The sequence below is a fragment of the Delphinus delphis genome, chromosome 11, assembly GCF_949987515.2.
Source record: "Delphinus delphis chromosome 11, mDelDel1.2, whole genome shotgun sequence".
NCBI lineage: Eukaryota > Metazoa > Chordata > Mammalia > Artiodactyla > Delphinidae > Delphinus > Delphinus delphis.
The window spans coordinates 98,573,761-98,600,814 of NC_082693.1; the positions used below are offsets into that span (position 1 = coordinate 98,573,761).

Sequence of the window (27,054 nt, forward strand, 5' to 3'; positions counted from 1 at the left end):
GTGCGCTGCCCCCCTCCACTTCACAGGATCCTCTGAACCCCGCCTCCCACACCACTGGGCACCGCGGCCCTCCCGCAGCCGGGCGGGCGGTGTTGGGACGAGCCGCCGCGGGGTCCTCCTGGTGCGCGCCCTGCCCCGGGGGAAGCCCGCTGCCACCGTCGACCCCAACCCCTGACCCGGAGCCTCGTCTAGAACTCCACGGCGAACACTAGCCTCGCTGGGATGAGCCCGGAGACCTGGCCGCACTCCGCGGCTCGCACGGGGCTGCGTTCAGGCCAGGGACCGTGGGTTCGCCCCGGGTCCCCAAGCCGGGCCCGAGCGTGCGCGCGCGCGCCCCGCTGCCCGCAATCATGGCAGCCGTCGCCTCGGAGCGCAGCCGCCGAGCGCGCTCCGGCAGCCGCCTCGGTGCCAGGGCGGCGGGGGCGGGCCGCGGCCGGGGCGTGCGGGCCGCCGGGCGCGAAGCAGAAGGCTGATGAGTCCCCGCGGCACGGTGCCCCCTACCCCGCGGCGGCAGGCGGCCGGGACCGCGCGGGCGGGGAGCCCCCGGGGCGGCGTGCCCGCGGGGGCGCGCACGCGGGGCTGCGGGCCCAGGCGCGGGGCCCGGGCGGCGAATCCGCTGCTCGCGCCGCCCGCCCCGCCTGCGCGCGCCGGCCCCGGGAGGAGGGTGCGCGGCGGAGGGTGGGTTGGGGGGGGCGGCGGGGAGGGGCCGCGCCCGGTCCTCACCCGCAGCGGGCACGGCCGGGGGCCCCGGGCGGCCTTGTTGGTATTCCGGGCACAGCCGAAGCCCTGACCTCCCCGCGGAACAGGGGCGCCCGGGAGCGCGTCACGGCCGCTGCCCCCGGGCGGTCTCCTCGGGCTGCGGGGCCGTAGGCGCCTTGCTTCCCCGTCCCCTCCTCTCCAGGTCCCCCGTACCCCCTCCCCCGCCCTGATCCGGCGGCGAAGGGGTGGGCAGGGAAACGCGCTCTCTGGGACAGGTGCCAACTCCGAGACAAAAGACATAAAATAGGCGGCAACGGGGGAAGCGCGGCCGGCGCGCTCGGGCGGGGACGGAGGCGCCGCGGGGGCCGCATCCTCGGTGCCGACCCGGGAAAGTTTGGGAAGTCGCCGCGGCGGCTTCGCAGCGGCGGGGGACACACGGGCCGGGCCGCCCTCCGCGCCGCGCTCGCCCTCTCCGCGCCGCTGCTGAATAATTCATGGCGCGGCCGCCGGCCATTAGCATGCACCGGGCGCGCGGCGCGTCTGTGCCCAGCCGCAGCCGCCGCATTCGGCGCCCCGGCCGCACTAGACGAGCGGCCGCGCGGAGGCCGGGCCCGCGTTGTCCCCGCGCTCGCCCGCCGGCCCGCCGGCCCGGCGGCTTTCATTGTGCCCCGGGCCCGCGCCGCCCGGCCGTCCGGTGACCGTCCGCACCCCGCAGCGCGCCCGACGGCCCGGCGCTGGAAGTTCGGGCCCGCGGAGCCCGGCCGCCAGCCCCGGGATGCACGTGAACTTGGAGAAAGTCGCGGGGCGCGCCGGCGCGGACCTCCGCTGCAGGGCGTGGGCGTCCCCGGCCCCGCGCGCTTTCGTTTTCGTCCGGGACAAAGGTCCCTCGCGGCGCAGGTCGCGGACGTGGAGATCGTGTCCTGCGGGCCACTCTGCGGGGAGGTCCGGTCGTTCAACACGGGGAAGCCGGAGCCAGGAGAAGTGGAGCAGCGCGGTCCGAGGCGCGGCGCGGGACCGGGGGAGTGGGGCCTGGCCGTGCGCTTCGCCCGCGCCGTCCCGGAGCTGTCGCGCCCCTGCCACGAGTTGTGGGACATGGCACCGCTTTGCTCTCTGCCCTTTCGCCGCGTGAAGGAGAGAATCACTTGGAACCCACGACTCAGACCGATGGCCGAGGGCCTGTGCAGCCGTGGGCACGATAGCGCAGCGCCGGCTGCGTCCGGGCGCGTCCCTCCGGCAAGGGCAGAGCGCCCCTGTCTCGATTGGGTTCACTCTCGATTCTTGAGGCCGGTAAGTGCATTTCTCACTTTCGCTACTTAGTGAATATTTAAATATTAATGAAGGGATTTCTAAGAAGAGCCCTTCTGTAGGGCAGGCCTTCCACAGACCGGGGGACCCGGGAAGGAGGTCGTTCTTGAACCTGAAGCCGCACCAGCTTGCAAGAACTCCATGGCCGTCATTAAAATTCTGGAACTTGGAATTTGTGAAATACAGTTTCCGATCTCAGGTGTGTGCCGGCCATTTGCCAGAGAGAATTTTGTTGAACACATAAAATACCGTTAGCAGGCATCTTACGTAGAATAGAAGGAAACGAGAACACATCTGTTTTTAGATTAGATGTGTTCGGAAAGGTTAATTGGAAGCTACAGTCCAGCAGTGCTTCTTATTTTTTTCTGCTGCTCAGGCATTTATGAAGAGCTGGTTTAGGGCGGCCCTCGGTCAAGCACTGGCCGATCGGGCCGGTGGAGTGAAAGCCCTGTGCGTGGAAGCTGCTGTTTATGGTGGCATAAAACGAAAAACAACTCATAACTTTTCATAATAAATCCCCCTTTATAGGTGGGTCACATACGGGCCCAGCCGGCAGCCCTGGGGAATTTGTGGGGAGCAAGAAAGGGGGTGGAGGAATGCACATTGGCCGTAATTACAGGGTTTTAAGGTAACACTGAAATTAATTTCTTCAGAGTTGGCCTTCAGAGGCCAAGGCAGCCTCTGCAGGCCAGCACTATGTTTATTTTATTTTAGTTTGTCGGTTCTAGCTATTTGGGATTTTCAAATGCTTGTTTGTACTTGCGTGTACCTATCCTGTTAAAATGAAACCTGTAACTGGGGGGGATTAACCCGGTTTTTGCTATGATCATATCGCAGGTGTGATTTCCCCTCTGCTCTCCCCCATCTTATTGATGTGGTTTGGACAACCTTGCTGGGTGCCTTGACCACAAAATAATGGGGAGGGGGGCCTGTTTCCATAACACCCCGGAGTGTGAGCTGGCACTCGGAGGCTGTGTTTCCGGGAACGTGGACAGAGGCCTGAGTAGCCCAGGCCTGCCTCATGCCTCCCTCTCCCCGGGCTGCCTGGTTTCCAGATCTGAGGGGAGAACCCAGAGGGACAAGGAGACCACTTCAGTAAGGTCTTGCCCACCTGGCGCCGAGGCTGAAAGTTTGCTTCGTACTGTAGAGCTATCCTCGCCATCTTTTTTTGCTAGGCCATCCTCTGCTCCCTCGGTCCCCTGTTTTACATTTGTATTTATGACTTTATCAGAGGCAGTTAGCAGACATGAAACCCGGGGGTGGGACATTGGGGAGTGATCTCAGAAACTGGGGCGCAGCTGCGGAAGGCATGCCAGCTCAGCCGCGAGCTGCTGCTTGCCGTGGCATTGGCGGTGACGGGTTAGTAATTACGGAAAGCCCAGCTTCTGTCGGGGCCTTGCCTGTAAAATGCGGGAGACGTTTTCCCAGGTCCACAGATGACCCGTAACGGAGCACACGATGGGCAGGGATGGTGTGGCGTTCTGCTTAGACTGTCGGGAATCCCCCAGGATTAAAACAGACCCCGAAACAAGGGGCATGCGTTGCTCCCTCTCCGCGGGCCTGCGGGCCATACGCTGGGAGCTGGGCAAGGCCTGAGCATCCGAGGGCCACTCAGTGGGGGGTTGCTGTTCGTCACAGCTCCAGAGGTCCATCGCCCGCCCCGTGTGTGCTCCGGGCAAAGGGAATGTGATGGGGCTGAGAGTCCACTGCCAACATCGGGGCCTGCCCCGCAGACGGAGGCCCTGCCTCGGCACCAAGCCATCCTGTCCTGCCGTCGTCCTGTCCTTAGAGCCAGCCCAGTTCCACTGGAGACTCCCAGTGGAGACCCGGGTCCCGCCAGGGGCTTCTTACTACGTAGGGATGTCTCACCCGGATAAAAATGTATTTTTGAGGACGAGGACACAAGACGAGGTTCGGAAAATGAAACTGGCGCCTGTCTGGTTTTTATCACTCTGGATTTAAGGGAAAGAATGTGCTAAGCAGGGGACAGGGTCTTGTGGACCGGGGCGGGCTGGCGGGAGGACGGCCTTCGTGTTCTTGCTTTTGTTTTCAACCAGGGCCGGGCCCGGCGTGGCCCCTGGCCTGCACTGGGGCCTTGCCGTGCCCCGCCTCTGGCCACTTGAGGCCCCCGATTCTGGCCTGGGCGTCTCCAGGGTGTGGGTGAAGCTGGCTGCCCAGGTCTCACACGCCTCCTGAACAGGTGCAGACAACATCTTGCTTGGCTCCACGGAAACAGCAGGGAGCTTTGCGGCGGGGCTGCTTTCGGGTCCCTGTGGCCACCGTGGATGACGCCATGCACGGGTCTCACTTGCTCCCATTCTCACCCCGGCGTGGACGAGGCCTGACCGGAAGGCAGAAGGTGGGGCCCAGGGAGGGGCCAGAGGGCTTTGCCCACCCTGACGGTCACCCTGCCTGGGTGGGTGCTCCTTGGTGTCCGGGGAAACCGACATGTGCCTGAAGCGAGGGATGGTGCTCGGGAAGGGAAGGAGGCCCCAGAGGCCGGGCAGGAAAACATCTTAAAAGCATCACACCTGGCTGTTGTCGGGCTGGGAGGGTGTATCTGCATGTCTGGGGAGAACAGAGAATGCCCTTGCGGAAATCCCGTGAAGGGGGGGCTGTCCTAGCTCACGTCCAGGCAGCTCCCATCCGGCCCCCACCCCAGGCTCACCATGAGACCCTGGACAAGTGGCATCACCTCCCGGGACTGCACCCCAAGCTCTAGAGCAAAAATAAGAATCCCAACCTCAGAGGGTGATTTGGAAGGTTCAGACAACATTATTTCCACAGACCACGGTTCCTGGCACGCGGCAGGGACGCCGTAAATGGCTGTTGTAATTGTTTTCATTGTAAATAGTGATCGCCACTTTTATTGCTGGTTATTATTATATTTTTGAGTTTCTAAGAAGCAGGGAACCTAGTTTTGGTTTCATTAGAAAGGACACCTGAGGGTTTACCATCCCCACCCCCCCCCACCCCCCAGGTGGTAGCGAAAGTGAACCTTGATCTTTTCAACATAGAGTGTCAGGAACTTGCAAAGCCAGGGCTTCCCTTACCCCAGGGACTTGGCTTAGGGACGTGCTTACGGAGGAGGTGCCCCTTCCTCAGCACCTAGGAAGTCGATACCTCCCCAGTGATGGCACCTGAGGAGCCCACCTGGGCGCTGGCCCCAGGGGGCCGACCAGGGCGAGACAAGGGCAAGACACCGTGACTCAGGGGTCCAGAGTGGCCCACCCCAGCCGCCAGCCTCCTTGCGGGCAATGCAGGTAGCAGTTGGATGGGAGGGTTTCACCACTCTGACGAGCTAATTGTTCTTTGGCCCCATACAAGCGAACGTTTACCAAAACGCTTGCTTTGGGAGAATTTTCTCTCTCAGCTGACCATCCAGGAAGACCCAGCAAGATTGCCCTTTCTCAAAACATCTTGTTGGAACAAGAAAGAACCCCAGATGGTACCAGCCATGCTTTCTGATGTTACGGAGCCGAGGAGGGAGAAAAAGCAACAATTGTCTCTGGGCAAAGACAATGGACCTTTTATATGAAATATTTATTTTCAGGGCTGACCAGTGTCCCGTTGGCTGGGCCAGTGGAGCGCCAGTGTCTGAGCATCACAGGTCCTGAGAACTGAGTCAGGGATGAGATTTACAGAAAAGGAAAAAAAGAAAGTCCCCTGACCTGTGGTTCTTGGGAAATTTCAGTGGGAATGTCTGGCTTTTTTTTTTTTTTTTTTTTTTTTTTATCGAGTGGAGTTTAAACTTTCACAAGTTTATTTTTTCTTCCTCTGTGATTTCTTCTGCAAGGCCACAGGGGCATGTTGGCAAGCATTGGAAAGGTAGCCAGGTCGGCCTTTGTCTGCTGGGAGATGGCAGAATGGAAGTGAGACAAACTCACTTTGTCGGAGTTTAAGAAGAGGAAGGGTCTGTCCCCAGGGGGTGGGGGGAAGCCACCAAGAGCAATTGGGGACAATATTTGTGATTCTCTGGTGTCCTTCACTCCTCCCCTAATCCTGTTCTCCGATGAACTTGGGATCTGGCCTGACTTGGCGAAGCCACACATGGTCTCTCGAACACCCTTCCAGCTGGACAAGCCTGGCGGCCCAGAGTTGAGCCGGATGGACATTTTCTGAAGAAACAGAAGGAACGGGATTTTACTCTGAGGCCTTCTTAGGAGCCACCTCCATCTTCCCCGCTGTGTGGCTGCCGGTGGCGCAAGAGCTGCCGACCCTGGCTTCTGCCGACCCAAGGTCCAGCTTCAGTGCAGCCAGGAAGGCGCCCTGGGAAGCAAGGCCTGGATCCCAGGCTCACGTTAGGGACTCCGGGAGGAACTGATCAGGCTGGGGCTCGTGATGGAAACATCGGAGAATCAGTCTTCCTGGCGTTGGGAAGGCCATGGCGGACAATCGGCCGAGACCCCCCCCAGCAGCTTGGGGGGTCCTCAGACTGGTAGGCGGAGGACAGAAGAGGGAGTGGCCCCGATCAGGGTGGACGAAGACGGGCCCCTCCCTGTCAGGCTTCCCCTTTACCCCAAAGACTTGGTTGGCAAATTATAATATCTGGCTTCAAAAATGAGGTTTTGTTTTTTAAATCGCTGTCGCATCTTTAAAAAAACAAAAATCCTGGAACCTCTTAGCTGTGGTCTGTTTCACCTTCTGCATTAACCTCCCCCCCAAAAAATGCTATGAAGAGAGTTCTCCTTGGGGGGTAACCGTAACAGTCTCTGAGGCCACGAGTAGAGTTGGTAAGATTGAAATGGAAAAGACTGAAATCTCCTGACATGAGGCAGAACAACCGTAAAACACAAGCTTTTATTTACTGGGTTTTTTTGTTTTTTTGTTTGTTTTAACGGAGAGGGGTTTGAAAGTAAAATGCTGCAAAGTCTCACTGTGAAATTTTGGACGGGAAACTTGTTTCGGTCCGTATGCAGGAGTCTTGCCTTTAGGGATGGCTCAGAATCCCTGTGGATGGATAAATCGGGCACCTCTGCAAACGGCCGGCCAGGCCCACAGTTGAATCAGCGGCTAAGAGGTTTTCTGAGTAGATATATGACCCCAGAGGTGATGGTTATTACTGCTGAATGAGCCTGGTAGTTGTGGTGAGAAAATGTGGGCATGGGACGTACAAAGTAAAGGCCAAATTTTCTTTTTCTGTTTTTGGAGTAATAGAATTTCCCCTTAAGATGGAAAACAAGAATGTTGTCCCTGTTGCCCCGGTTTCTAAAGGCAGGGCTGGGTTTTTCTGCGAATCGCCCTTCCTTTAATTCTAGGATGTCAGATGGTTAGGAAGAGCATTTAGCTGAAATATTTACCTGCTGATTTGGGGCTCTTAAATCTAGATTCGTCTTTCATGTGTTTAAGAGCGATATTTACATTCAAATCAGCCTTTTATAATTACATTTTAAATTATAATGAAATGATGGAGCCGGGGCTTCAGTCTTCCATATGTTTTAACAGTAAGAGACGCACTGGTGGGTTGCATATCACATCACCAGCCCTGGGCTCCGAGCAGGCGTGAACAGGCACCAGACACGCAGGTGCCGGCCTGCAGGGCCACATGTGTGTCCTGAGGATGTCAGGGTCCATGCGTGTCACCTGTGGAGCCCTCCCCGCCCTGCCAGGAGGAGAAGGACTTGTGGATGGGGATTCTGGCCCCGGCACTGTGGCGTGGCTGCCAAACCTCACAGCATGCAGTGCATCCGAGAAGGGCCTGGTCTGGGCCTGGCTGCCCCTCCGCCCTGGCTGATGTCTTGTGTCCCGGACCCCACGCTGGCCCGCAGGCCTTGGGGCGGAGGCCTTTATCTCCTGGGCAGCCAGCTGGGCACAGCAGCGGCCACTTCTGGTCGTGGTGATAGTGTGTGTGGTGTGTGAGAGTGTGTGTGTGTGTGTGTGTGTGTGTGTGTGTGTCGGGGAGGCCGGGTGAGGGAGGGTGCCCACCTCCTCCTTTCAGGGCGGCCCCCAAACGGCCCCGCAGTTTTCAGTGGCTTTCCCCATGGATCATGGGGGACGCTCTCCTCCCGGGGCCAGGCTGTTGGCAGCCGTGCCAAGCCGTTCCTGGAATGGAATTCCCAGCGTTCCTGGTCGGGCGCGTGGCATCGGAATCCTACCTGCTTTGTCTCTGGCATCAGCTGGTGAGCTAGTCACGTGGCCGCGTGCGTGAGACCAGAGCCCGAAGATCAGAGGGCGCCTCCTGGCCTCTTCCTTCTCGCTCCCCCCCCACCCCCCGGCCTTGTGCTTCGGGCATGGCCATCTCTGCACAGGCATAAAGCAGTATTAAAATAAAACGTCCTCCAGGCAGCCGGGGCGCGGGGGGAGCTCCCAGCCACAGAAAGGCCCGTAAGCCGGGGAGCAACCCAGGGCCCACGAGCGAACTCTGGCCTCGGCGGCCCAGCCTCGGTCACTCCACGCGGTCACTTCCACCCCCAGAGCTGGCCCTGCCTGCCCGGGGACCCTGCCCACACTGTCAGCCTTGTGGCTCACCCTGCACAGGGACAGCCAGGCGGTCATCGCCTCAGCTCCTGGCCACAGAAAGGGCCGATGGAGAGACCTGGGCAGGCTGGCCAAGCGGCCACGGCCCGTGCCTGCAGGAGAGGGCCGCCGGGTCCGGTAAATCTCCAAGTGAGAGTGCCTGGGTTAGAACCTCAAGCCCAGTGACCCAGGCCAGGCACGGGTCACCTTTCCTCGCTGTGGTGGAAGATTTGCCTCGGTGAAACTGGTGGATTTGTGACGGTCTGAATGGGGTGTGGTGATGGGCCTGGAGCCCGACCCTGGGCCCCTCGCCGCGGCCTGGCTGTGTGCATTTTTCATTGTGTCGTCACAGCAGCCCTGAGTGGCTGGAGCTGAGACCCCCGTCCCGTGTACTCATGGGGAAACTGAGGCCGGGAGAGGTGGCGTGGCTTGCCCGGGGTTAGGTGGCCACTTGGACCCAAGGCTGGGTTCAAGCCAGTGGTCCGGCTCTCGAGCCTGACGGCATAACCTCCCAGGGCATCGGCTAGAGTGGGCTCGCTCCAGGGGATCCCGGGGAGCACAGCCGGGGTGCTGGCTGCCGCCTGCCCCTCGGCCGGGCCCAGCGTGGGAACAATGTGGCCTCTATCCCCGGAGCAGCCCAGCCAGGCAGGCGGCTCGCAACATGGCGCCCAGGGCCGCGCCGCCTGTCCACGGGGAGGGCTGGCGCCCGGGCACGGCCCGGCTCCCGGCGTCCTCCTCAGGCCGGCCGCTGAGTGGCCAGACGCTCCTGCTGCCCCCTCCTTCTCCCGCTTGGCCAGCCGCCCCCCCCCCCCCCCGGTGGTGGGTTTCGGGGTCCGGCCCACCCGCCTCTGCCACGTCTGCCATCCTCCCGGCACCCATGAGCATCTTTCAAAAATTCCCGGTGGGCGGGGCTGAGCCGTAGCGGCCGCCTCTGGCCCCCCCTCCCCGGGCAGCCAGTGCCAGATGAGAGCAGGAGACAAAAGTAGCATTTTCCTCGTCCTCCTGGGCTGGCAGCGGGGCCTCCCCAGCACCACTTGGCTCGGGCAGCCCTGCCTCTGGGTGCCGGGGTGGCCGAGGCCCAGGCCGCGCCGGCCAGGACCGAGGAACCGATGGACGATGGTGGCCAGAGACCAGGCGCCTGAGGGCCTGTTGGACGGGGGCTGGCACCTGGGCACGGCCTGCTGGCCAGCGGCCCCTGCCCTCCTCTGCTTGCCACGGTGACCAGCCGGCCGGGTGAGGGACACCGTTTTCACTTCCCTGCTTTTGAGAACCTCCTCATCCTGCACCTCGGGTAAGTCTCCTTCTTCCCTTCTCTCGCGCTGGAGATAAGCCGAGGGCTCTGCCATCTTGTGCTCGGTGCCTGTTACGTTTCCTTCCCTCTAATTGGTTATCCGAAATTCAAAATTCTATTTCAGACCGCCCCCAGCCCCCCACATCTTCAGTGAAGTGAGCCCTTCCAAAAACTGCAGGGAAGATGCAGCAGCCGGACCCATTTATTTTTAAGACCCAAAGCTGTAGGCTTCAGAAATCACAATAAAAATGAATGTTCGTTATTTAACAGTAGCTGCATGTTCAATTATAATTTGAACAAATGTTTCAGGAGGCATTAATAGGCACGGCCTACTCTCTCGTGCTCAGTTATGTCGGTTTTTTGGGGGGAGGTCTTATCGTCCTCATTATTATGATTTTAATTTTTGGCGACGCCAGGAGTGGCAGAGGGAAAAACACCAGAAACATCCATGCTCCTCCCAGCAAACTCCTCGGCAGGCAGGGCCAGGCTGGCACACGGGAGGGTGGATTCTGCTTTGAGAAACAGAGGCCCTTTCATTTTGTCCGGCATCTTTAATGCTGCCATGTCCACAGTTGAGCGATCCAGTTTCTTTCTCCCTTTTATTTTATTTTATTTTTTGGGAGGGAGGGGGGATAAAAGGAAGCTCTTTTCGGCTCTCAGTTTAGTGTGGGGAAAATCTTTTAGGTTGTTTTGGGCTTTGTATTTTAAGCACTTATTTAAGCCCGGGGGTTCCAGCTAACATTGCTGTGCCGGTTCCTAACCACCCTGCCCACAGACGGCTTCTGGGGTGCATGTGGGCACGTCCACCAGACCAACCCTTGGGGGCCCTGAGTGGTCCCAGGGCCTGCCTGTGCCCTGATCTCATCCTGGTTTCGCATTTGCAGAGCTGTGGCCCAAGGCATCCTGACCATCCAGGGCCTGAACCGTGGCCAGCGGGGCAGGGAGTAGAGTCCCTTGAAGACCTTTGGGTCCCTGGGCCACGCCACCACTGCCGTCTGGGAGCTGGGTTCCGTGACTGCCTGAGTTTCTCTGTTGGTCCCAGAACCTTTGCATTTAAAAGGTGGGCTTTGCAGGGTTCGGCTCGAGTTCACCTCCACCCTCTGGCAGGCTGACAAAAGCACCGCAGACACGGCCCGGTTTCCCCACGTTTGAGGGTAGCAGCCAGGGTCTTGATTTATGGAAAATGGAAAATCAGGCCCCGAAAGTTCTGAATTGCAACGAAGAGGAAAATTCCCACGTGAATACGTTTTTGTTTTCCTGATTCGGAGGCATTGGGGTCCTGTTTGTGCAGGCCTGAGCAGCTGGCTGGAGCAGACACCACCAAATATTGAGACTGAGCTCGGCGCGCACGAGGAGTATCTGCGCCTGCTTTTGTTCTTAGATTCGACAGCAGTCGATCCTGGAGGATTTGGGGCTGCAGATACAGGCGTATAGAGCAGAGATAATTAAAACATTTTCATGATTATGACAGCCACATTCTGCTGCTGCGAGCTGGAAGATCACTCCACCCAGATATTTAGCAAGCACCAAATAAAACACTGGTGACAAAATAAAAGTAATAGAAAAAAAAACTGTGATAAATTCTAAAGGCAAAAGAGGCAACGGGATAGAGAGAGGTTGGTGGGGGGGGGGGAGGGAAGGTTCATCATTTTTAAAGAATTTATACTTTTAATAGCTGCCCACTCCTCGTTTTTAAAATTTGTATTATAATAAAATTATAGTTTTATTATAATGAATGTAGGTGAATAGGCCTTTAATCCTAAATCCTGAAATGACAGGCAGATTTCCTGAGCATTAACTCGTCTTATTTTTGGACAAGGTAGAGGCAAGCGGCGTAAAGTCAATTAATTTCCATAAATGAGCATTTTCATCCTAAATCAGTATTTCCCACCGAGATTATGTTCAATCTAATGGTTTTAATATATATGGATAACGCATTCTCCAGCATACACCTTATATAGTTGAGATAGTTACATGGGATCGATTATCACCTTCGTTTTTTAACTCTGGTAATAATACTTTACCTCCCCCAAATCAGTAAAATTCCACAGAATCTTTTTTTTTTTTTTTTTTAAATCAGGCAAAAGTATCAGCATTCTCCATGGCACCCAGTACTTCTCAGCAGTATTTTTTTTTTTTTTTTAAGAAAGTACCACACATAGCAGTTTTCACATCATCGCTTCTATATAAATTCCACTATAGACTGAAATTATACATTCTCACAGCACAGATGGGCTGGTCTGTCATTATGACTGCCGGGTCCTTGTTGGAACACACAGCATATTTCAATTGTGGAGTCGACAATTTCGAAGAACTGAGGTCAAAATAAACAAGTTGCATTTGTGTTTAAAAGCAGTCTTATTAAATGATCTTCTGATCCCCTGAAAAATTTGGTAGCAGAACAACCATCACCTTTATTAAAGTTTAATTGAAAATTTGGTCTTCATCTGCATCTTTTTAAGACTCCAAATGCCCTATGGCAAAGGACCTTAAATGTTCAAATTAATTACCAATTTTTATCTTTTTTTGCATCCTGAACAGCCTAACACTAGATTTATATTAAAAATTACGGGGTTTGGGACTTCTGATTTTAATATCTTCATAATCTCTGTAGGAAAGACATTAAACCTTTTGTTGTTCTATGTACTTTCATGCAATTATTTTGAGAAGCTTCTGAAAAATCAGATGATAAGTATCTTGCATGGTCTCAAGGTCCATTTAAGTCCAAACTGAAAAAAAAAAATTCAACAGGTAAACTACAAACACTAGCTATAAACTTAAAAAAATTATCTCGCAAGATAACAATGCAGAATTTATTGGTCCATATCAACACACGTGAGGGCAGAGCAGTTTTACAGCCACTATAATTTGCAAATGATGATAACTTTATTTTGTAAATTTGCTCACGTTGGGAGGTAATCGGTTCTGAGGGTTCTTTTTCCGCCCCCGCCCTGTCTTGAAATGGTCACTTCTGCATGTCTTAATTCTGGATTCAGGCTCCGCAGCTCTCAGCCTCCGAGGCCCTTCCTGGCCAGGAGCAGCTTCCCCAAGTGTCTGCCGTGCTGAATGAGAGAAGGGTGCTTCCCTCTGCCGTGTCCTGAATGCGCCCAACACCCTTCCAGTTGTGGAACTTCCAGAGTAGAAGTGCTTTGTTGCGGCTTGTTTATTTTAAGGAATGTACCTGTTGGCGGAGATGTTGGGGAGTAATAGGAAAAGTGAAATGTTGATGAAATTTGCCAGAGCCGTTTGGGAGCTGCTCTCTGTAGCGGCTGTGCTCTCGGATTTTTTTAACCACTTCATCCTTTCTGATGTTGGTCTTTGACTCTTGTCTCTGCATCAGAAATGTGTTTATTATCAGCCCCGTGAATGTGGCACTGGTCTGGGGCTCTCAGAGACGAGGCACAGGGAAGCATCCCAGCCTTCCCGGGTCAGAGCTTCAGAGCGATGGCGTCATAGTAACGACAGTGGCGGTGGCAGTGGTAGTCATGACAATACTCTACCGTGTGCTTCGCAGCATGCCAGGCTTCTTCGTGTTTGGAAAAGAAGGGTGGGTGGAGGAGAGCATGAGCTCCAGAACTCATGGCTGGGGTTCAAGCTGAGTCATTTTTAGCTGCTGGCTGTGCTGATCAAGGGTGAGCCATTTCACCCCTCTGTGCCTCAGTTTCCTCACCTGTAAAACGGGGACAGCAGGTGCCCCCACCTCACAGTAACACACATAAAGCGCTGGACGCGACACTTAGTTCATAGCAGCCCATGAATCCTGTTCATCCTCGATTTATTTCTGAGTTTCAGAAATGCCCGCAAGGTGGGGGTCGTCATCGCCGTTCCTCCAGGGGAGGCCCTGAGCCTTAGAGGGTCAACCGTCTCATGACGGTTGGGATGGATTCGAGCCCGGGCCTGCCGCCCTCCAAAGCCTGTGTGCCTTGTGCATTAAGTGATAGTGTGGACACGCGTGTCTACGCAGCAGCCCGATGTGGATGGCGTGCCTTTGCCAGTGTGTGTGCACACTGACGGTACTGTAACACGTGTGCTACGCACGGCTGTCCTGTGCTCCCTGGTCCCTGGGCCACCCCGAAGATGCCTGGCCGGGCGTTCCACTGCCCACTGGATGGGCGGGTCTCCCAGCGCTGGGTGGAAAGGCACCCAGGTGCGTGAAGCTGGGCCGGCTGCACTCTGGGCCTCGGCCAGTCACCCTCGTTCTCCTCAGAGAGGCAGGCCATTCCGGACGCCGGCCATTTGCAGACCCGGAGGACTGGCATCGGGCCTCCAGCCCAGGAGAGGAAATGGCGGCGGGGCAGGCCCAGGACGGGATCGGGGAAGGCGGCCGAGGGCGGGAACGGCCGGAAGGCCTGGGGTGGGCGCGTCATCATGCCGGCACCCTCCTCCGGCGGCAGAGCCAGCCTTCCGTGCAGGTCTGCACGTGTGTGCACACGTGTGTGCGTGCGCCTGCGTGCCAGGCTCGGGCCCCTGAGCTGCACACCCAGGAGCCTGAGCAGGCCGTTCCCCCCACCCCAGGAACACGGCGGGGGCTGGGCGGGGGGTTTGATGAGACGGCGTGAACCCCCAGCCCACCTTTGGGCAAACAAGGCCTCGATAAGGATGGTTCTTACTGCCAGGCCTTGATGTCATCTTTCAAGTGGGGCGACAGCGTCGGCCTCAGGGCGCGGTCAGACGCGGCAAGTGGGAGCCTGTCTGGAGGCCGGGCGGCTGGCCTGTTTCGTCCTTCGCTGTGGCCTCGAGGGAAGAGCCCGGAGGCCTGGGCGCCCAGGTGAGCTGCCTGCCCCTCTCGGCCTCGGTTTCCCCGCCCGTGAGGCAGAGGGTAAGTCCTACCCACAGGTTTCTCATGGAGGAAAACGACGTCACCTGCCATTGACGGGAGCAGGTTTGGGGGGCCCGCAAAGAGGGTCCTGCCTTGGGTCCCTGTGACTCTCAGGGGACTCGGGACGCAGGAGCCGGGGGTGGCTCCGGGGGTCCTGGCCGCTGCAGCGAGTGCGCCAGAACCTCTGGCCCAGTTTCCTGGGCGCCGGCCCCGCCCCGGGATTCCTGCGGTGGGTGTGCCCGCGCTTCCGGCCGCCGTGGGCGGAGGGATCCTGCGGGCAGGCGGCCAGTTCCCGCCGTCCCGCCCGCCAGAGCCTCCCTGTTGTGCTGCTTTCTTCAACTCGATGGGACGAGGGGTCCCACCTGAGCCCGCCGCGCCGGGTCCAGGCCAGCGGCCCCCCACCGTGGCGGCCGAGGCCTCCAGCGGCTGCGTGGGGGGCTCGGGGTGTGGAGAGGGTGTCCTCCGGCCGGCGCCTTTGTCACTGCGAACGCGCAGTAGTAAGTCGCCAGCACTTCCGAGGCTCTCGGCTCCGGGTGGGTGGGTGGGTGTGCCTCGAGGGTCTCAGCTTCGGGCCGGGTGCCCCTGCCCGGCCCGTGATCAATGCCAGCGGCCCGTGATCAATGCCAGCGGGAGGCCCAGGGAAACAACTTCCAGGTGGTGACTCCTGGGCCCGGCAGCGTGGCCGGCCACCACGGCCCCCAGCCTCGGCGGTGCCACGAGGGACAGGCGTGTCCTGCAGTCAGTGTCCAGTTGCCAGGGGAGGGGTGAGAGAGACCGGCTGGGGCAGGACCAGCGGGGGGACCCGAGTGGCAGAAATCCCCTGCCTTGGCCCGCTGGAGAGAGGCGGGGGCCGCACTCGTCTCCCCCATGGGAGGCCAGCCGATGTCCGATATTGCAAACAGAACTCGGCTCCCTGGGGTTGGGGGGAGCTGACCTTCGTTGACCTACTAAGTGCTAGGCCCAGGGCTGAGTACTTCTTTTTGTTTTAATTTTTTCTTTAGTTTTTGGCCACACCACGTGGCATGCAGTATCTTAGTTCCCCGACCAGGGATCGAATCTGCGCCCCCTGCAGTGGAAGCGCGGAGTCCCAACCACTGGACCGCCAGGGAAGTCCTCAGGGCCGAGTACTGTAATCACCTCTTTTTAAACATACATTTTTAAATTTAATCTACCCAATTCCGTTTTGTTTCAACATCCAATCAGAGCCAGCACGTGCCAGCGCTGTTCTGGTGGCGGAATAGGGCACAGACAAGGCATCCGTGTGGAAGGCGGGTGTGAACGGTTCTCTCTCTGAGAAAACCAAGGCTCAGAGAGGCCAAGGAATGTCGCCAGAGTCACACAGCTAGCAGGCGACAGAGCCTGCACCCAAACCCGGGTCCGTGACTGCAAGACCCACACTCTCCCCCCCCCACCCTCGGCCGGGGAGCAGCGCGCACGGGATCCCGCTCGCAAATGCTGACCTCGGCGCGTTCTCCCCACAAAGCCGTCGCCAGGCGGACCTGCCCTTCGGCGTGGAGTTCTGCCCCAAGGGAGAGCCAGGATTTGCCTCCGCCCCTCCCCTCCTGAGGAGCCATAGACTGTGGTGGTTCTGGGGGCCCCCGGGACCCGTCTCTGCCTGGGTTGCTGTTTCTCTAGGATCTCGGGCCTGCCGGTTGGGCTGACGAAGCCCCTGGCGCCCTCCAGGCCTCTGTGCTCAGAGTGCTGGCCGGGCGTGGACAGCACGCAGCGTGGCAGCAGGCGATGGGAAGGAGGGAGCCGCGGGTCGTCCTTCCTCCCAGTGTTCCTGCGGCCCAGGGTGGGGAAGCGTACGAGGTTGTAGGCCCAGGTGACGTCGGAAGCTCTGCAGAGGGTTTAACACTCAGACACCAGGAGTCAAACCTTCGGGAGATGCTGTAGAAACCCGAAACAGGCAAGACCGTTTTGCAGGCTTGAGCGTTCTCAAAACGGTCCTTTCTGCTCTGTGCCAGACCCTTCCGTTGTACGGGGAGCCTGCTGTGTAGACCAGGAGCCCAGGGGTTTTCTCAGGTTTTTCTCCTGGGGCCTTGTTGCAGGCACGATTCAGCGTCTGAAGGACCCTGACCTCTCTTCCGTGGAGACGCACTCAACTTATCTTGGGGTCCATGGACTGGCCGGGAGTTGGGTGTCATCGGCACCTGCTGAGGTCTGCTCCATGGCCGCGTCCCAGGGTGAGGGGGCTCCCACAGGTAAGGGCAGAACAGGGGTGTCGGGGTGCCGTGTGCAGGGCAGGTTAAGCTCTTGCGAAAGCAGCTTTCTGCCGGCGAACAGGTGCCCCGTCATGTGTTAGAGACCCCGCCGTCGGTCCCCGTCTGCCCGGCCCCCTGTGTGGTACTCTGTCCCTGATCCTGTAGCTTCCTTGCATCACCGGGTGGGTGGCCCAACGCCCACGTGATTCTCCAGGGCACCTCTCAGAGAGGTTAGGGAGCCAGCTCTGGGCGGCCCCGGCTTGGGGTGCAGGAGAGGACTGGCGGCACTGTCCAGGGACCAGAGGGGGCAGACGTCGTGGGGCGCCGGGTCCCCAGCTGGAGGGCTAGAGCCGTGAGGGCTAGAGTCTGTCCCCAGCTCCCAGGCAGGGAGGCCGTCACTCAGCAAACATGGGCGCCCTCCAGGAGGCCCAGGCCCAGGCTGAGATGGTGCGGGTGGGGAACAGAAAGCTAGTCTGGAGCAGCCAGTGCGAGTGCCCGAGGAATCCGGGAGGCCCCCTGGAGGTGGCAGACCTACGGCCCCAGGCTTGTTAGCGAATCCAGCCGCGGGCCTGCCACGTCCCAGGGCCGTGCTGCCAGGCGCCGCCCCTCCCACCGCCCCACGCCAGCCCTGCACAGGCCACATCTGCTGCCGCAGCCCTGCCAGGGCTCCGCCTCCATCCCCATGGAAACCACGGGGACTGGGGGTCCTGCTGCATTTGGCCCGCTGACTGGTTTCCATTAGAGGCAGCCTGCTTTCCTTGAGACTTGCCCCTGAAGTTCAGGGCTCCTCCCAGGGGTTTCTTCCTGCGTTTACTGAGCGCCGGCCTCTCCTGTGCCAGGGCACCCAGTGGTCTAGGCCTGCCCGTCCTGGCTGGCATCCCTCCGTGGGGTGAGTGCCCAGAGTCCCACCCAGGGCCGAGGCTGCTCTTCATCTTAACGGGCTGCAGGCTCAGACCTCATCTCTTCTCACCCGGGACCACCAGCTGCTGAGGCGCGGACGCTGGACCTGAGTCAGGGGCCCCGGGCTCCCGTCCCAGCTGTGCCATAGAGTCACTAGGGGACCTTGAATGGCCCCTCCCCCTCTCCAGGCCTCAGTTTACCCCTCTGTAAAATGAGAGGGTTGAAGTGTTTCTCCAGTTCCTTGCAACGCCACAAAAGGAGAAAGAAAGTGAAGCTGCAGCAACGCCAGCTCTCCTAGAGTCTCAGTTCTGGGATTTTTGTTTTCAAAGAGGGATTTTTTTTTTTTTCTTAAAGGAAGGAGCCATGGAATTTGACCGGAGATCAAATTTGAGAGGCCGACAGCCAGCCAGATCCCGCGGACCCACGGTGGGGAAGGCCGGGCTCGGCTGTGGGCAGCCGTGCCCGCCAGGCTCCGCTTGATGTGTCGGGTGCCCAGTGACCTGGCTGTGAACGCAGTGAGCAGAGGCATGCGCCGTGCCCCCGACGGAATCCAGAGGGCTCTGGAAAACTACCCGAGAGGTTTCCGGAGGTCAGAAATGTGGGCAGAAAATGAGATCCAGCTTTAAAAAAAAAAAAAAAAAAACCCAGCTGGCTCATCCTCCAGGGAGATCGGGGGCCTGTGAGAGACCTGGGGGAGCGCCGATGCTCGGTTATCTTTGAAGAGCTCGCCCAGGGCTGATCCGTGGCAGCTGCTGCAGACCCAGCCTGACGGGCGCCCTGGTGGAGGTGCCGTCTTCCCGCACTCCTCCTCTCACGGGAGATGCCGGGTGACGCTAGGGGACATTTTTGCCCAACCTGCCCAGTGAGTGCTTCGGCTCCTCCCATGAGAACCCTCAGCTCCCACTTACTTATCGTGAAATGTCACAGATATCGTGGGGGCTGGCTTCTGCTCGGTCCCTGCAACTGCTGTACTGGGGACACTTTGCAGCTTATGACAAGGAGCAGAAGCTCAGGGGCGACAGGCCTTCATAGGAGCAGGGAGTGGTTTGCTGGGTGGTTTGGGCAGATTGCTTTCCTCCCTGGGCCTCCGTTTCCTCAGCTGTAAAACGGGGGTCGTGACACTGACCTGCCGGGTTAGTGTGGAAATTAGGTGAGCCTTGGGGTCGAGGCTGGAGACGTGGTAGGTGATGGCGTCAGACTGCGCCCACCCCACATCCCCATCGTGAGTGAAGCAGGCAGCGCGTCCCAGGGTGCCGCAGACCCACGGCGGGGCTGACCCTCACCCGGCCCGTCTCCGGGGAAGTTGGGGACAGACTGCATTTCTCAAGGTCACCTGGAACCCACTGCTGGAAGGCCCTGGGTAGCCAGCACGATGGATGGTGCTTCCTCTTCCTCACCTGAGCCCAGGGAGCACAAACCTCCCTGCCGGAGGCCGCCTGGGTTTGCTGGCAGGTTGTGGTGGCAGGAGAAGCGGCCGACGGGCCCTGGGGACATCGTCATTGCAGCTCAAAGGGTAGGCTGGTAGCATCTTCCGTTTTCTGTCCTGGGCAGGAGTGGAACTTCGGTCTGAATGACGGCGCCCCTGGAGCCACTGCCTCTGTGCACCCCAGCCCGGCCTCCCCAGTGAAGTAGACCGAGGGTGTGAGCTCAGAGCAGCGGCCTGCTGCGCTGGCTGACGTTGATTTAGACACGGGGAGACTGGGATAATGTAGGAAATGATGGAAATTTCCCCAGGGAAAGAAGGAAGAGGAGCTTAAGTGCCCAGATAATCATACAGCCTGGCGTGGTGATTTATGGGGGTCAGGCGGGCTCCCCTGGCCGGCAGCACTGCCCCCTCCCGTCTCAGCCCCTTGTGCCCGGAGACCGGCGGGCGCCGCCCAGCACCCAAGTTAGGCCGTGTGTCACAGGGATGGAGCCCCTCGGTGTGCTGGGCCCCGACGTCGGTTATCGGGGCGACGTCGTGGAACTCTGACGTGCCCCCCGCCTGGAAAGCTGAGGTCTGGGAGGCTGAGCCCCTCGCGCAGCTCTAAATGGTGGCGCCCAAGCCAGGCTAGCCAGTGTCCTAAAGCCCAGAACCGTCCCTTTGCCCACAGCTGCATTTGGGGCCTCGGGCGGGCAGGGCCTGGGAGGCGGCCCATGAGCAAGGTGACAGGTCAAAGCAGGTGGCAGCTATCACTGCTGGAGTGTCCCCCAGCAGTGAGTGGCCCCACAGGAGGGGGCAGCCAAGACCGCAGAGCTGGGCAGAAGTAAGAAGGTGCGTTTTCTGGCTTGGATCTGGGGCTGCCCTGTAACTAGACGAGAGACTCCAGGCAGGCTGCCTGGACAGTGCGCCATTTGGGGCCTGACCTCGGGTGGCTTCCGCTGGGGACTTTCCTCTGCTGTGACCACACCCATCCCCCCCTCCCTCCTAAAATTCCCGGGGGATGTCCCCAACACCTTCTCACCTGCCCAGTCATCCTCGACTCCCCTCCCTGCCACACCCAGACCATCCCGAGTCCTTCCAATTCTGCTGTCTTTCAGCATCTCGCCGACGCCCTCCTCCACCCGCCGGACGGTGCCCATTGTCTTGCCCACCCAGGAATGTGCCCCGTCTCCCATCCTGCAGGCTCCCCTCCAGCTCCTGGCTGCAGTCCAGCCTCCCCTTCATGGGACTCGAGAGGCCCCCAGCAACCTGCCCTCCCCCTTCCACGGCACCATCCCCCACCTCTCCAGACTGTGACGCAGCATCACCTCCTCCTGGAAGCCCTCCCTGCTCTCCACATGCCCACTGCCCTACAGACCCGTTGCCCTGGGAGACTGGGCGCCTTGAGAAGGACAGGCCAAAAGCACCAGCCCGGCACAGGGCAGGCTCTTGGGGAACATTTCATGAATGAACAAAACAGAATCCAGAGATTGAAACAGAAGAAGAGAAGGCTGTGCACCAACTCCCTGAGTTCCGGGCCGCACGTAAGCCATCAAGTGCGCCACTGCGGCCAGGGGGTCAAGGCGCTTGGAGAAACAAGCAGACAGAGTTTACTTTTCCGCCTTCACCAGATACATTCCCTTTCAGGTCAAGTCCGGGGCTTGTGAAACCTTGTCACAAATGGGTGTGATGGCGCCGGACGGACAGGCCCAAGCTCTGCACCCTTGTGGCCGGGAGGGTGGACTGCGGGGATAACGCGGGGCCAAGGGGACCCACGCTTCTTCCTGGGGGTTCCAGCTGGGAAGACCAGCTGGTAGCGGTGCCCATGGGGCTCGTGGGCCTCTTCCCCGAAGATCACTGGGTGTGAAAGGCAGGGGTCCGTCGGCCCATCAGATGTCATCGGTGCGTCTCGGCGCATTCTGTTCAGTTAGAGTAGATATTTCCAACTCACAGATATCCTGCCTGGTCCTGCCCCTACGTTGTCACAGCTCACAGGGGTCCCCTTCCTCCAGGGGGTGATGACACTCTCACCTCCCCGCCCCCGGCAGTGGCCGGTTTCTTCCAGGTCAGCCCTGGGCCTGCAGCCCCTGGGTGGGACCCGCCGCAGCCCTCGTCTTCCCGTCGGTCACCTCCACGGGTTGGTGGTAAACAAGCGTGTTGGTGCCCAGCACCCTCCCAAGGGCCTGGCACCTTTGTCCCGCTATGGAGGGTAGGGAGCAACTTCCAGTCAGCCCTTTTAAAAGTGTACTTGGGGAGATCACTGCTGACCAGCGTGCAGGGCCATCGGTAGCACCCGCAGCTCTGTCGTCGGCCTGCTGCAAGATCTTGGGCCAGTCTCTCCCCCGCTGTGAGCCGGTTTCCCCACCTGCCGCACCATCTCTTTGACCTCCACCTGTAACGTCGGGTGGGTCTCGGGTGGGTCTCTGGAAGGTTCGGAGGGGCCAGGTATGGGGTAGCTGCTTTGGGCGTGTGAGAGTGTTCCTGGGCTTTGAGCTGGGATCCTCTGCCTTGTGAGGAGGTCACACGGTGGCAGGTTCTGTGGCCGTTCAGGACACCCCAGGGTGGAAGTGCTTCCAGAAGGGCAGAGGCCCCTCCTGGAGGGAGCTTTACTCTGTGTTGGGTTCCCAGAGAATGCAAACAAAGGTTTGCTGCCTCTTTCTCCTTTTTTCAGTCTTCCAGAATCATGTTAATGAGCGTCTATTTCTTTTGCAACAGAAAAACAAAATTTAAATTACAAAACTAGCCACCTGGCCAGAGTGAAACTGACCCGCCCAGATTCTCACGGCATGTTTTCCCCAAAGGAGAGATGTTAACATGAGGCACAGGCGGTCACAGTGAGGGCAGCACCGTCGTCCTGGTGCATTTTGGCCATTTAAAAGGAGTAGAGGCCACTTAGGGGGAGGTGGTGCTCTGAGGCGGGGTGCCCCCCCCCACCACCACCAAGAGGCGGGAGGCAGAGCCTGTCCTTACGTCTGGACATACGTTAGGGATGTTCCGAGTCTGATGCCTGGAAATGAATCTGTAGGGAAAGCGGGCCTCTGTTTTGTCGTCACGCTAGAGCCAGGCCGTTATTTCGCCGTTCCAGACACCGCCCTCGTCCATGACAGACCCCATGTAGTGGATATGCGTCTGGCAATGGCTGGCTTTTCCGGAACCGACTTGGCGATCACCCCGGTGGTGACGGTTGCCTTTTGTGAGGACCTACTATGTGTGCCGGCCAAGCTCTTGGGAATTCCGTGTTCGTTCATTTGCTCTGATGTCAGCTTCAGGCGGTAGGTGTAAACGGCCCCTTTTTAAGATACAAAACTGAGGCTCAGAGAGGCCAGTTTCCTGAAGACCACACAGCCCGGAAGGTTCTCTGTGGCCTGTTCGTGGGCTCCTCCCCAGGGCTAGCAGGTCTGCCACTAGAGGCTGTGTCGACTTGAGCTCACCTGCACCCTGGCCGCACTGCCTGCCCTGGTAGCCGTCGGCTCCCCAAGTCCCTACTGGAGCTATTGTGGCCCAAGTGAAGTGGCAGAGCTGGGGACCTACCCCTGGTGTGTGCGTCTGGCAACTCAGGGAGGCTGGAGGACGTGGACCGGAGGCTCGCTGGCCGACCTCTGGCTCCTCCTGACCCATCTCGGGCCCCTCCGAGGGCTTGGGGGCCCGGCACAGCATCGCCCAGGGCCAGGTCCCAGCGCTTCCCACGGCATCTCTGCGTGTATGTTGAGGGGTGGTTTCTGCACAATTCGTTAGCAGCTGGCGTTTGCAGGGAGGGTGTTTCTCCTACGTGTGACCTCTGAGAGAGGCCAAGTTGAATGCTGAAGACCAGTGTTGACAAGGCAGGGCTGAGCCCTCTGGGGGTGCGGCTGGGCCGTGGGCCTGGGCCCTGAAGCTCGGCTGATATCAGAGTTCCTGCTGGCGGCTCAGAGCCTCCTGCCCGAGGCCCGCGCTCAGCTGTGTCCACGCAGGCCCCAGCCCTGGCAAGTTGGCCAGCTGTCAGACGAGGCTGGGAGAAATGTCTCCAGGCGCCAGAGTGCAATGACTTGTCTTACGTCCTGGAAGTGCCCTGGGGGTGGTCGGCAGTGGATGCGACCATCTGCTGAGCCCCACTGCGCGTGGGCACAGCACGTGCGTTGTCTAATCACGCGTGTGAATCTGAGGAGGTGGCATCACTGTTCCTTTATTACAGATGAGGAGACTGAGGCTCAGAGACGTGAAGGGGCTTGTCCAAGGTCACAGGACAGAGCTGAGATGGGAACCCAGCGGCCTCCAGCCACGCTGTAGATGGACGCAGGAATGTTCCGCAGGGCAGGGGCGAGGAGGGGCCGGGGTGAGGTGGGGGTCAGCCTCCGGGGCATCCTGCTGGGCCTGGTGCCGGTGCCAGCAGACTCTGCCAGCCTCCCTGGGCCAGAAGCTTCCAGAGGACAGAACCGCCTCTGGTCAAAGAGCCGCCAGATGGCCTGGGCCAGCGCTGCCATCCAGGTGGCCACGTCGTGGGGCACGGGCTGCGAGCAGTGCCGGCGCCCGGGTGGTTCTGGGGCAGGGAGGAGGGAGCATTGTTACGAGCCAGCCTTGGGTTTGGGACTTGTACTCTTGTCACCTGTAATGTCACAGCCCTACGAGGTGGACAGGCTGTCCCACATCACAGGGTAGGAAACTGGACCAGAGAGGGCAGTCTTGTGCCTGGAGCCACACAGCAAACAGGGGCAGCAGGTGTGGCTGACTCCCCCTCACTCCCACTCCCCCACAACCTGCCTCATAGATCCTGGAATATGGGGGGCTGCCGTTCAGAGTTCACTAGTGACCCCGAGACAGGCTGAGGCCCCTGGCCACCCTTCCAGCACACGATGTGGGCCGGCCCATCGAGAGAGGGCAGGCGTGGAGGCTCAACCCGCCCCTCGGGGGCGCGATGCACTCCCAGGAGAGCTTCAGAGGCTCCGAGGGCAGGGGACGCGCTGTGTCCGACCGGAGCACGCAGGCATGGGGAGCAGGCCGAGGGCGCTGGTGTTGCCAGGCGCCTCTTTGTGCCAGGTGCCGGACCAGGGAGCCCAGAGGCCGCTCAGCCTGGTGGTTCCGTGGTTGCTGTTGGGCACGTGGGTGAAAGGATCCGGGGGCACTGAGTGTCCCGGAGAGAGGGCATCCTGTAAACGCTGCCGTGGGGTCAGACGTGGGGGCTGCTCCCTGGCCCCAGCACGGTCCCGTGGCCGGCTGTCCCAGTGAGTTTTCTAGCCATGGCCACGTGTGGCTCCTGTGACTTTCAGGTATCCAGCCAGGGCCCCAGAGCCGCCCCTGCCCCTGCAGCCGGAGCTCCACTCACCCGTCAGGACAGAAACCCTGTCCCTGCCGGGTGCGTGCAGCGGGCGTGGGGTAGCCTGCGGAGCGGCCGGCATCCACCTCCCCTTGCTCTCCTCTGCTGAGCGTGGCCTTCTGCTGTTTCCCCTCCCGCAGCTCCTGTGCCCTGGAAGCCTGATTTCTGACGCCAGCGTCAGCTAGGGGAATATCGACCTAGGCTATCTGCAAAAGGGGGGCCTCAGCGGCTGGGCCTGTGGGGTTCAGCGTGCCGCCCACGGTAGTGCCCCTCTTGAGCGCCAGCCGGGCTGTGCTCGCCGTCCAGAGGGAAGAGAGTGGGTGGGAGTGCCGTCGGCTCCCCCGTGCTGTTGGAGGGTCCCTGGTCTGTGGTCTCTCCTGGGTGGGCCCCAGAGCTGTTGCCCCATCGCCCAGGTGAGGTCACTGGAGCTACCCCAGCCCAGGTGCCGCCCGGGAGGGGCCGTCAGAGGGATCCTCACCGGGCAGTGGGGATTTGTTCAGTCCATCGCACTGTCAGGAGAGACAGGGAGGGAGTCCAGCCGTCCAGGCAGGGCTGTGCGGCCTCAAGGCCATCCTTTCTTAATGGGGTGGCGGTGGGGGGGGGGTAGGTGCTCCCCCTGACATAACAGGATGGTGACGTGCTCACCAGAAGCCCGTGCAGGCTCCGTGCGGTGGTGGCAGCCAGGCCTGGGCTGACCTCCTGGCCCCCAGCTTCTCTCGGAATCTGCACAACGCTCTGGGCCGCAGACCTGGTGGTCCCCGTACTACAGTCGGGGAACCTGAGGCCGTGAGAGGCGCTGGGCAGCGTGTGTGGGGGGAGGCACCCAGAGCTGCGTGACGCGGGGTCCTGAGGCCACGCCGCGTGTAGACAGGGTGCAGAGGGCTTCCAGGTTCCCGTCTCCGTTTCCAGAAGGTGGGGTCTTGCTGTAAGCTCGACCCAGCGTCCGGGGCGGGGGGCTCGAGCACATCCTTGGGAAGCCGCCAGCAGGTCCCCTCTAGCCTCTGAGCACCTTACGAGTCCCACGCGTGTCCCAGAGGCCCTGCTGCCGAGGAGGGCGCTGAGCTGCCTGGCGGTACCTGGAGAGACTCAGCCCGACGGCTCCCTGCCCGGCGCCCGCACAGCTCTCACCCGTCCGCAGGGAGCTTGGCCCTGGTCCGCCGGTGGCAGGGACGCGCTCCTGAGAGGACCGGCATCTGTGGGAGGCACACACCTGCGCCTGGGCGCAGGCAGGAGAGCGTGGGGTCACCAGCACGCTCCCGGGGCCTTGGCGCCCGGACCCACCTTCCTCCCGGCCACCCCGTCACACGGGGCCTGGGGCAGAGGCCAGAGAAAGGAGCGGGGCCTGGGTAGCTGCCCCGACCTGTGAGTCCAGCCGAGGCCCAGCAGAATTCCCAGTCATGGAGGCTCAGACCTCCGTCTGGATTTGCTGTTTTGTTGTCACCGAGGACGAGCCATCCCTGCTTTGGGACTGTACGCCTTCGGCAGCCGGAGCCCGGGGCAGGGCCTCTGGGCCTGTGCTTAGCCTTCGGGGCCTTGGTGTGCACGGTTGCTCGGTCCTAGGGTATGCCCTCACTGGCTCATTCGGGAAAGACCCAGAGTCACGTCTGCACTTTCTGTTCCTAGGTATTGGGCATCATTCGACGAGCGAATGGGGACGTTTCCATGCCTCCTGGGTGCCGGGCACCGTGCTAGCCCTGAGGGTCACACCGCTGCCTAAGAGGTGGTCCCTGCCGCAGAGCTACCTGCCTGTGGGGAGACAGGGAGTGCGAGCGTCCGTGAGCTGATTTCAAGGGACCCCCAGCCTACCGCTAGAGCTGACCTATGGCTCCCAGTCCAGGAGGCCCCCCTGGGGGAGGTGACCTAAAGGATGGGTAGGAATTAGGCCTTTGATGGCAGGCCAACATTCTGGCCCCAGGGAACGGTGGGTGCCAAGGCAGGGCCGGAGTGAAGGGGGCAGGGGTGCCATGAAGAGGCGACCTCGCTCTGCCAGGAGCAGGCGCCTCGAGTCTCGCCAGCCCCCTTCCTCTGCAGACGCTGGAGGATGTGCGTGGCTGGGCTGCAGGGGAGCCAGCGGTCGGGGTTTGAGTGTAAGTCCAGCACCAGGGGTGGCAGTGGGGCAGCCAGACGGTCAGACGAGGTTTTCTTTGCGGTCCTTCGCCTCTAAGGCCCTTAACCTCTGGGCGCCGAGGCAGCTTGTCGGCAGCACACAGCAGGCTAGGCCCATCTGCAGGTGCGGCATGAGGGGGTGAATGAGCGGTGTGGGGAGAGGCCGCACTGAGCCCCCGCTCGTGCTCGGGCCGTGAGCCGCCAGACCTGCGGAGCTGACTCCTCGGCCACTTCATTTCTTGCAGAACATGGCTGGTCCCAGAGCACCCCCGAGAAAGTGCACACCTGTCGTGGCCTTCAAAAGACGCTCCAGGACCACACGGCCAGGTGGACGGTGTTTGCCCTGCGTCTGGGTGGTGAGGCAGCCCAGGAGGTGAGCAGCCTGGCCGGGAGGGGAACATGGACCCGGTCTTGGGAGACCCCAGCACCAGCCCCTTCCTCGCAGGCCCTGACCTGCAGCCAGCCGGGCCCACCCTGCCCAGAGTTCCCGAGGGCCGGGCTCGGCCTGGCCCCCGGCAGGTGGAAGAGATCCCGCTCTGCCACCAGGAGCGAGGGAGTGGAGCAAAGGATCCCCTGTGCACT

At 60.1% G+C, this 27,054-nt stretch overlaps 1 protein-coding gene across 1 annotated transcript in view; it reads left to right on the forward strand.

The window, feature by feature from the left end:
- Positions 1–1,193: 1,193 nt before the first annotated feature.
- Positions 1,194–27,054, forward strand: part of LOC132434153 (uncharacterized) — a 39,868-nt gene continuing 14,007 nt past the window's right edge. Inside the window, exons 1-3 of the mRNA XM_060025819.2 lie at positions 1,194–1,362; positions 1,415–1,986; positions 26,718–26,845. Of these exons, the coding sequence (XP_059881802.2) occupies positions 1,194–1,362; positions 1,415–1,986; positions 26,718–26,845 (869 nt within the window). The remainder of the gene's footprint in view (positions 1,363–1,414; positions 1,987–26,717; positions 26,846–27,054) is intronic.